Source organism: Lottia gigantea (assembly GCF_000327385.1).
Source record: "Lottia gigantea unplaced genomic scaffold LOTGIsca_46, whole genome shotgun sequence".
NCBI lineage: Eukaryota > Metazoa > Mollusca > Gastropoda > Lottiidae > Lottia > Lottia gigantea.
Genome location: NW_008709614.1, coordinates 137,214 through 149,190, shown reverse-complemented (window position 1 = coordinate 149,190; position 11,977 = coordinate 137,214). Strand labels below are relative to the sequence as shown.

Here is an 11,977-nt window from a genome sequence, read left to right as displayed (position 1 = left end):
GTGCAAATGTCCCCACCTTGGGACATGTCCTTGTGGTTGAAAACCTACGCTTTAAGACATTGGTGCTATTCTACAATTTTTTTTCTTTTCTTAGCTCTTTTTTAATATGTTATATTGTTATAGCAAGGCACATATCTACTGAAAGAAAACTGATATAAGCTTATTTATTAAAAAAAACAGTATACTGGTTCAATAACTAGTGTCGAAAATAATGATAAATTAAAAAAAAAGGTCTCAAATTGGTTTAAATTTGAATTATTCTCAAAATTGAATATAAAAGGAAAAATCAATGTATAGGTGTATTGCTTTCAACAGAATCCTATCTTCTATCTAGTAAGTTTGCTTGTTGGGAAATTCTACATTAATAGATCATAAAACACAAAACCATGTCCAAACCTATAATGTTGTGCATTTGAAAAATTCTATATTATGTGAAAATTGAAAATAGTAAGACCATTCTCTTTAAGTCTCATTGCACATTGTATGGCAAGGTCTGTTTTAATTTATCCATAATTTATTTCTGTTTTTCAGTGTATATCACACAGAACATCAAGTATTGCATCATAAACATATTGAACCTTTACAAGAAGGTGAGAGTAGTAATCATTTATTTAGGATTCCATATGATCCTGATATACATGGACCGTTAGATATACCAACAGAATTTCAAAAGGTTAATAATGCTGAATCCACCATGAAAGAAAGATCAGGATTGTTGGCTCCTATTAATATGCAAGTGAAGAGTACCCAAGCTGAAAGTATTGCTGTTTAGAAACAATGAACACCAATGGTTAACCGGGAACATGCTAATGAATATGTTGTGTTATTTATAAGACGTGTTGTGTAAAATTAAGATATACAAGCTGTTATGTATTGGAGGCAATTCAATGAATGTCTGATAAAGTATGGAAACTCGAGAGTTAGAAGTTGAGAATTTTTGATGAATTGCAAAAGATACTGTGAAGGTAATGAATGAATTAGGTAAGGAATCATATAGCTTGTGGATAGAAAGATGATCACTAGCAATATTAATGCTAGAGAGTTAAGGTTTTACGAAAGTTTTTTTATTTTTATATGTGACTAAAAATATAAGAGAAAACTGTAGGGTATGATAATTTTTTGCTTTCATATGAGTTTTATTGACCACCATTTGATTATGATGATTTTATTTATATATGTCTATTCCACAAAGTTTAAAATAATTTTCTACCCAGAATGTACATTTCTAGTTTTCAATGATTTGCACTAACCAATGCTTTCACTTCTAATAGAGGATCAACTTTTCATTTTGAAAATATACCAAAGATAACATTATTCCTTATCAGAAGCCAAAATACTTTTGTTTGAACTATTTAAGATAGTTTGTTATTTATTCACCCAATTTATAGAAAACGATAGTAAAATGTTTCAAAACAGGCCTTAGTAAAAAAAATAATAGTGAAGGTAGGTTTTGTCTGTGAAATGATTGATATTTATCTGTGATATTTGTTAAAATCTCTTATATATTACAAAATTAACACTTCTAATGAGTTTTTGCTTTATTTCTATCTTGTGTTATTAAAACAACCAAAGTGTATACATTGAAAATACCCATCCATAATAGTGATTTTCTGTTGAGAAATCTTCGTGTATAAACTGAAATTTGGATCAAACTTAATAGTTCATGTTTATTGGTATCAGCCCAACATTTGGTGAGGTGTCACATACCTAACATTTATTGTTGAGACCTTGTATCAGCCTAACATTTGGTGAGATCTTAGATGAGACAAAAATCTGATATCTATCAGACCAAAGTTGAATCTTTTGCTGGAATGTGCATATGATCACATTGCGATTTTGAAGTTATATATCTATCTAATCGTTGTTGGCCATTTCTGATCGTAGAATTATCCTGAAATACGTGTTTGGATGAGATGTTTGGATACATTCTGATACGAGCAATAGATCAAATAGGATATCAATACAATCTTAACAGAGCGTGGTAGCTGTCCCGTGTTTACACTAGACCACAATTTAAATGAGTGTTTGATCGTGGTGGAATCTTGATGATTTTGCCACGATTTGACGCCAAACACTGAGATCGTCAACATGCGTTAACCGAGAGTAACAGTTACAGACCTTGATGCACCATCGTAGGTTATCTTGATGAACTTGGGGAAAAATTCCTGAAAGGTTCACTATGTCCACAACACTTAGGAAGGAAACATCTATAGTTTTTTTTTAGATTAAAAATATGCCAAAAAGGGAAGAAGGTCAGGTAGTGGCGTCTGAAGAAGTCCAAGCATAAGTCTCTGAAGAGGCAGCATAAAAATTGGCCCCACAGGAAGTTTCCGGATATGTCGACTCCAAAAATACCATTGTCATGGAATCGTGAGGGGGCTGCCCTTACTTAATTTCAAACCCAATTTTGCTCAAATCGTGGCCATAAATCACCAGAGGTCGTAACCGAGCTTCATTGTCGTGTCATATAATACATTGTTGAGCTCTTTTTGAATCATGGAGATCGTAGACCATGATTTCAATTGTGCCAGGATTCGTGAAAGTGGAAACCTAGCAATACAAAAGAAAAAAAACGTACAAGGTAAACATATATTGCTATCTTTAGTTATCTACAGAATAACTGGACAATATATAACATTTATATACACTACAGGATAATATTAGATCTAGTCGTCGCGTAGTTCAAATGAAACAGATCATTCTCCCTTGAAACAAGACAGTTCAAGTACGATCTCTAATGTTTTGACAAGAATGAAAAAATCAAACCAACTGTCCTTGTGACAGATTACAGATCTTACAGCATCAGCGATTGGACAGAAGCCAACACAAGTGTGTCAGAAATCACACACTGTCTTCTATAAAAAGTAAAACTCCTAAACATACAAAATTTACTATTAACACGTTTCTCCATAGATAAAATCTGTGTTGTTGATTTTAGTGAAGCCATAATACCATAAATAATCTTTAATATGTCTGGGACCACAGTTACCAAATGTACCATTCCCTTCATGGCGAGGTTAAAAAACATTGGAAAATACCTGTCGTCGGCTTGACCGAGTTGACTTGGAAGAAAACATGTTTTATCTAATGATACTAGTTCGAGAACATTGCTTCAATATTTCGTCTTTACAAATGTACAGATCTTCATCGTACATTTTGTTGTTTCCAACGCACAAATCGATATCGAAAAATTTTTATCACCAAAAACATCCTTCAGGTTTCAGAAAACAAATTTTATATCTTATATATATCTGATTACTGGCAACAAGAACAAAATTCTCACCAAAGACCAGCAGTTGGTATTATCACACTTATACCCTTTTCGAAGAAGTCTAACCTACTGAAGCTGTTATGTTGGATACGTCGCATTCTAAAACCATTCATATTGTTCTTTCTTTCATACAAAAGTAGGAGTAGTTTTTTCACTTCCATTCCAAGGAACCTTAGATTTTTCTCCGACAACGCGGACGACCGCCAGTAACGATTCCACCAAACTTTCTCTGAATTGTTGACTCATTGTACAGTACATCACAAAATTAATAGCACTGTTGATTAGAGCAATAGCGTCGATGAGGTCACTTAAAGGAAGGTATACATCAACGAAAAACCCTTGAACACACGCACACAAAACAACTAAAATGCTCTGTGGTACCTCCGAAATGATATACATAACAATGACTGCTAATAACATTAAGGTTGTCCTTCGATGTGCGTGACATTTATGATTATCGCCCTTTAACCTACTGCCTCGTCTGTCACTTTCACGAAGTGTATGGAGAAGAAACCCACCAAATATTGAAATCAACACGCAGGGAATAATTTTACCAAAGACTGGATAAACCCAGAAATTGAGGATTGCCATGGAACTTGTTTCGTTCGTTAAACTTAAAGAATTTAGTCTGTACATGGAGCCATTGTGCTCCTCTGAAAATTCTTCGTGTATGCCAGTTACAAAGCAGTTTGGAATGATTAAAATGGCGGAACCAATATATGTCATTACTATAATGATTATGGCTGATCTATTCTCTGAATTTTTTCTGTTATTAGGAGTAGCATTTCTAACAAAAACCCATCTCATTATAGCCATGATTACTCCCAACCAAATAGATACCGTGTGGGTTGTTAACGTCAAATTTACGTGGATGGCCATAAACACCGACCAACTAAATGAGTATTTTGATGGTGTTGCCTTGATATCATTAGCTATATAAAAGTGAATGGCAAAAGGTATATAAGATAACATTGTAACTAAATCGGCAATAGCGATTCCTGTGAGGATACAGTTAATTGGAGTTCTCATTGACTTTTTTGTCAGCACGGCAATATTGATAAAATTGGTAATTACACCAAACAAACACACTATAAGACTGTAATAACCATGGACATACCAGTAACATTCTCCGAAGCTTTGCAACGGACGTGATGAGTTCCAAACACACATGATGGTAACTGATCCAGCGGCAATTTACCAAACTGAAGTCTCAAAGCATCTCAAATCCATCTAGTTTCTACCGTTTTGTTTGAACTTATTCACTAAATTTGAAGACTTTCAGAATGGTAAGAAACATATGTTAGAATCTCAATCCATACAATAATAACAAAGACTTCTTGATGATTTCACCACATTATACCAATTTCGTTTACCAGAACAAGACAAACACGTAACCAAATAACATGTCACTCGTTCTATTATTATACTTTCTTAGCCATTTGTCATTTAGTGACAGTAGGTATCCAGTGGCTTGTAAAAACAAAACCTAGCGTTCATAACTTACTTCCGTGACAAGTTGATAATTATATAGCTTGGTCTGAATTGTCTCCAGTAAAGGCAGTTTCAACTCCTTGGGGCTATTGGATTTCTCCAATATTAACCATACTCAATATAATACATACGTATCTCAATGTCAGCGAAAAGGATTTTTTTTCTTTCCAGTGTGTCTATGTTATTAATGTAAGACACACAAAACCTCGACTAGAAAATTAATATTCATTGAAAAACCAAGTTGATCATTGCTTCAGAACATGAATCTTCAATCTATGGCAGTTGGTGAAGTATTCTCATTACTCAGTTTAAAGCTAACCTGAAAATAAAAAAAATATCATCTATAATTATACTCAGGCGAGATAAGAGACATAATCACCCGTTCATGTCTGTATGTGGTAACATATTAGTTATTTTGAATTATACAAGGTCTTTCTGTTCCAAAGCGTATGTACTTTAATAAAACCAAACAGAACACTCAATTCTCAAAGATATATTTTGACAAGACAGAGAAACATATAGATCTGCGGTAAGAAGTTGACCTGTGAGCCACCGAAAATCTGCGACTAAGCCGCCAAGTGTTCGTGCCACAAGGCGCCACTGATCTGCGACTAAGCCGTTTTACTTTCCCCGACGCTCGCTAGGTGTTACTTTTACGTGATCTGGATTAAAATGTTGAAATTCAGCATTGGTCTTTTTAGTTAATAAATTCATTTGCAACCAATTTAGCAATTTGCATTAGAAGTCTACGATTCTTGGATATGGAACCTGTCAGTCTTAATCGGAGAGAATCATTCATCATCTGATATTAGTGGCACTTAAAGCTGCGGCTAACCAGTTGGTGTTATTCCAGCACCAAACGTATGTAAGAAATCGTGCGGAAAAGTGAGGATTCTATTGATTGTGGATGATATGGAATAACATTGTATTCTGTTTAAGGGACTATTATGGATTCAAAGATCTTTTATATTTTTTAAAATACAAGTAAACGTATAAGTATTTCCGGTATTTACATCGTCTTCCTCTAAACCTTTACTTCCGGTTGGATCGAATAAAGAAATTAAGCTAATGAACTATAACAATCACCTTCAATTTTACCACTGGAATAGCTCTTATTTGTTATTAAGGGCATAATAACCGAAAATATCTTTAGTCACATAGTGTAACACTTGATGATTGATTGACGTTAACTCTCCAAGAAACGAGAGGAGATGCAGAACTTAGTTTTCACGTCTTCTCCAGAATAGCTGCTAATAATGCAAGTCGTGTCTACAAATCTGTTTAGTTCCTTTCTCTATTTTCTCGACTCTGTGAATTCAATCTTTTCACATGAACTCATTTCCTGACAATATAATTGCTATGTCTGTGACAAATGACATTCGACTTGATTTCAGATGGCTAGCAAATTACACAATTGTGCCTAGTCTATTTATTTAGCTTTGTCTTAACATGGCAGATAGACGTTAGAAATCACAATACGAATTCTATCATTGATTTTTAAACTCAATTTATTTTCTTCATTTCTTTATTCCATACCCATGATACAATAGTTATTATAATATAATACCATACTTCTGATCTTTTGAATAATCAACTATTAACAAAAATTAAACGAGGATATATGTCTATCCATTAACAATTATTCTGAATTTGGGCTTTTCCAAAGATAATTCTCCCATCCAGTAAACCTGCATTACGAATACATGTATAACTAAACGGTAACGTACAGTTATAACTGATGGTCTGTGAGATTTTGGTAAATAAAGTTGTGACAATTTTTTGCCAGTCCGTGCATATGTTTTGATTCAACCGGAAGTCCAATTTTCACATTACAAATCTTTTCGGAGAGTCTGGAATAAGTATTAATGAGAAAAAATGTGCTTGATTATGCGCTTTTTAGCACGTTGTTCATTTAAGTGAAAGCAATTCCAAGTCTGAAAGGTCGGACTCAGATTGGTGTTATTTGACATTACCAGTAAATGTTTTATAAAATGGTTCAATTGGTAAGGCTAAAAGGTCAATGGAAATTAATTGCTGCAAATACCACATTTCATCCTCCAAAGCCCAATGGTATTATTGTGAAACATACACATACACATACAAATATAAATTTTCAAGTATCAATAAGATGTTTTTAATTTGTATTAATAACCAAGTTACTATAGGTGACCGCTCGACATGATTTAATTCCAGAGTTTATAGTCTTAAGAACAAATTAACTGGAGGATATTATCAACTGTGTCACGACTAACTATTGACAATTCAATTTCTCTTGTTCATTTCTAAGGATGAGGTGGTCAGTATGTGAATAGAAAACTGACCGATTGTCTTTATACTACGTGACATACTGGTAATTAACTGGACATGAAATTGACCGGAAGTTTGTTGTAGGTGGACAGTGGCCTATTAATGAAATATTCAGTTTGGAAAGATCGATGTAATCTTCGATTGACATCCTGGTACAACACAGTGCTGATTAAAACATTACGACAAGCACAGAGACAGAATTAATCTAAAAGGCTTGACAGAACCAAATCGAAGAAATTTCAAACAATTGATAATATTCTTCAATGAAGAAATTTCAGATATAATGATTTCCTCACTGAATGGTCTCTTCTGCAATTCCCTCAAATGATTCAATCAGAAATCATCTACCAGCACTTCAAACTCAATTTCATTTGGAAATATAAACAAGTTTTTGCTCCGAGAAATGTACTTTTTCGGTTGCCTGTACATGACATATTTGATGACAGTGATATGACGAGAATATATATTGCACAATATTGCTGTTCCCATGATTCATTATGGTTATATTTCAGGATATTATCATTGCGATGACAGTAAAGCATCTTGTCAATTGAAATCATTTTGCAAATCAGAAATAGCAAAATATTCAGTAAGTTAATAACACAGAATCTTAGATTGAAAAGAAACCCTCAAACATGTTCATGAACTGATTTTCTAATCGCATGGAACAATTTTAACAATCTTAGTTTGGCCCAGTATTTTGTTAAATCTGGTATTCTGTGTATCACCTCACCACTGCTCTGCCCCAACTTGATACAGACGATGATGGTGAATAGCATTTTGTAACAAGCCGCGTTATAAGGAGAGCATTGGATACGAAGAAACATTTTTTTATCAACAAACTTCTGAGGTCTTCTGTCTGATAATAACTTTTTAATGGGATTCATTCGATTTGGTACATCATGGTATTAAATGAGCTTTATATTTTTTGAAGACTGTAAAGTATAAGCTGTGTTGTAAAAGTTAATGTCAATAATACTACTGTGGAGCCGTCTACGATCTTGCTGTAATACGAATGCATTTGATTCTCGAGTTATTTTTTCTCAAAGTTTGCTTTTTCTATATGGATACTAAAATGCAGACTATTAATGATATTTTAAGAAATAATTCCTGCGCCAAAGGGATTGTTCCTAGAGATACGACTATTTGTTATAAATGATGCTGCCTTAAAATAATCTACGTGACGAGCATCTAACGAACCGATTTTTACACGCGTATGGTTTCTGATGAGCAAGGCTTACTACTGAGTATATTTAACTATACGTATAATTCAGTTGACACTTTTATTACAATTCCATAGATATTTACGTGAGTCATAAGATTTTATTGAAGTTGAAGCGGTTCGGTTAATGTATATAGTCCGGCTTAATCATATTATCAATGTCCTAAACCATTAGTCCGGTATTTGTGGAAACTCTCGAATCTGGATACTAGTTCCTACTTCAGAATTTACTGCATTTCATACAATAATCTTGTTATTCCAGACTAGTACTTTAATCAGGATAAATTAGCAATGGTACTATAGGTCAATGAATAGGCAATTCCTCTACATGACCTGCATGATTTGTCTACGACATTTATATAAAATCTCCAACATTTCTGTACAGGTCGAGTCATGTCACACAATTTGGAGTAATTCGTCAAGAAGATTAAAATGGGTTTGATTTCTGTAAACGTAAACGTCAACCTCTGTGTAATTCATCAGATGATGAGTTAAAATTCCAATTTATTGTAAAAGAAAAAGTGATTAAAGATAACCTATATAATGTAGTATTCAGATAGTTGTGATAAACTAGTTTCCGGCGTATCTGATCATGCTTTAATTAAAGTGAATCTCGTCATGCAACTCGTGGATATGTTTTAAAGATATTTTTCTTTTCTTAATACCATCTTTTTTATTTAAAAAGAAAATATCATTTTTAAAAAATAAAGCTGAGCAATTCTTTACTTTTATATGCTCTTATAAAACTGACACGCTGTTAATACGAAAGGAGCCCATGTGCCTCATCCTCATTATCAATATCATTTCTTTCAATCAGTCTGTATGAATACTCTTTTTTTTCTAGCGATAAATAGGCCTAATGAATGGGAGACCATTAATTATCCTGAAACATCCATTGAGCTAACCATGATGGAAATTGGATTTTCTTGTATTTTTTATATATCAAAGCTATAAAACAGGGTCGGATAAGAAATTCATGTCACGTTTCATCCAAATATGATATCGACTCTGAACTCTACATTTGTTCAATCAATTGAAAGTAATTGGTCAAAGATCAACAAATTGTCTTCATGAATTACACTTACTTTCGATAACACTTTTCATTCGATTGTTGCTAGTACATTTTCAAAGCTAAGACCATAATATTTTGACCTCACAATAATTATAAATATGAGATATCTCTTTTCACTAAATTACAGCTTCACCCCTTTAATTCACAATGTGGCCACTATTTTCATGACAAACCGCCCTAAAACTCTTTTTTATACGAATATTGGCGTCACCCATGTCCGTCCGTCCATCGGTCCGTCCACAATTGCTCGTAAACACTTTAAAAGGCACAATTCTTGACGGATGGTGACACACCTGGTATGAGTGTTTGTTATCACACTATGCAAAAAATCCGAAAAATCGAACAATATTTAGCATGAGTTATTACCCTTGTTCTTGAAAACGCGTTCAATTTTTTAGCTCATAAACACTCTTGAAGGCGCAATTCTGGATGGATTGTGACGAAACTTGGTGTGAGTGTTTATCATCACCCACGAATAAACCGTATCTGACAAAGTTTACATAAATTTACACATGACTGATGAAAATACCCCTAATTTGGGCAAATTACTACTTGTAGGCAGCGTAAAGAAAGGCAGCTATTATAACACACACAAAAGAACACAATTCCCTACAAAAATATATAATAACAATACAGCGACAGTTCCTTTATAGTTACAGTTATCAAAATGCCAATGGAATAATGCTAAAAGTAAAATAATTGCTTCAATGATTGACATCATCTTTAATTTGCTTTCATTTTTTCACTTTCAAGACATAAAGTCTATTTAGACTACGACATTTAATTTAATCACTTGTAAATTGTTTTCTCTCTCGCTAGCTCTTTTTGTATAACTCTTATTCCTGATGGAGTAGACAATTGTTCCTTGCTACTTTTATGGCTTTAAATTTCAATGATGTCAGCAAATGTCCTCCTTTTCATCTAATACAGAAATAATTTGCACTAACAAGAAGTCGACTGTTATCAATATAGATGTCAAGTGTAAATGAAATTGCATATATAAAAGCCTCTGTATTTTCTCAAAATCTTCATCAAGTGCAGTGGGAAGGTGAGTAATTCTTTTAGTTCACTTGATTAATCGTTATGTCACAGAATTCGAAGGTAACGACAAATATCATTCATCAATGACAAAATCAAACACGAGATATAGTTACTAAAGTGTCGAATTCGGTGTATTAAAAGGCGATGTAACAGAAAACATAGATAAGATACACTAGATGCAGAATAAACTCGATCATATTCAGTATTATTTCAATACCTTTTAAAACTATTCCCAATTTCCATCTTTCTGAAAAATTTCAAAGCTGCTAGTAGTACAAGCAAACTTTACTGTAAAAAATAAATAAACATTTCATATGAAAAGTTTCTTCATGCGTTTTTATAAAGTAGCTATAATTAAATAGACACTTTAATTTGTTTGAACAGAAATTTGGCTGAAAACATATTTTAAGACACCAGTTAATTCAAGTACTCTTCACTCTAAATCAGTTTTATACAATTCATTTATTCTGCTAGAATGACTGGATGATACAGAAAACACATTCGTAAGACTGAAAGGATTCTTGAAATTTAGAATTGTTAAAAAAAAATGTGACTTCGTGACGAATTGATAATTCCTTTTCGCTTTAAAAATTAATAAGCATTAATCATGCTACAAGTTGACCCATACAAATAATCATCAATAAGAACACTAAAGAGATTCTCTCGTCAACCTTGCGGCTGTAACATCCAATAAATTTGGTTTCTGAAAAAGAAAAAAAATAAATAAAGAATAATATCGAGCAATATAATATAAAGAAATTTCTACAATTTTTCCAAAAAATAGAATCTGTTTCGGGGCCATCTTAAAGCTATTTTCTAAATAATTGTGAAAAATATCATTGTTTGGATGAAAGAATGTACCTGTCGGTTTTGAATAGTCACTGATGATAGAGTAAGATATATGAGTGTCTGTAAAATTACTTATCTTAATTCTTTTTACCAATTTCCATTAACATTACCGCCGTCTAGTTATATTTCAACAGTAGATACTTGCGTGTCTGGAACTCGGAACAAAGTCTTTAAAAGCGGATAGATCCTGCAGCAATTTAATACGGTATATCTATTACTTTAGTATCTAAAATTTTTCTGGGTAGTTTAAATCACCGATCATAGATATCGCAGATTGTTATACATAGTCATAATTACTATTAAAAAGTATAACAGATTGTTATTGATATTCGCAATTACTTATAAGAGTATAACATACGTTAGTCTAACTTATTACTAAGAATATCGCAGATTGTTGTTAATAGTCATAATTACTATCAAAAGTATAACAGATTGTTATTGATAGTCTCAATTACTAAAAAGATTATTACATATTGTTACTGATACTCTCAATTACTAATAGTATTAATCATTTTAAGAGTATCACAGATACATCTATACATAAGATTGTTATTGATAGTCTTGATTACTAATAGGAGTACAATAGATTGCTATTGAGTACAATACAATGTTATTGATAGTTTAAATTACTTGTAAGAGTATCACACAGTGTTATTGATAGTCTAAATTACTAATAGTATTACATTTTTCTAACCATTTTTCTAACCATACATACCATAGATTG

General features: G+C 32.7%; 1 protein-coding gene across 1 annotated transcript; it reads right to left on the bottom strand.

Moving 5' to 3' along the window:
• Positions 1–3,499: 3,499 nt before the first annotated feature.
• LOTGIDRAFT_94475 (hypothetical protein) lies at positions 3,500–4,414 on the bottom strand (the record flags this gene model as incomplete). The annotated part of the gene is made up of 1 exon (XM_009061075.1): positions 3,500–4,414. A coding segment is annotated over one exon (915 nt), but the record flags the coding sequence as incomplete, so codon positions are not given.
• Positions 4,415–11,977: the final 7,563 nt, after the last annotated feature.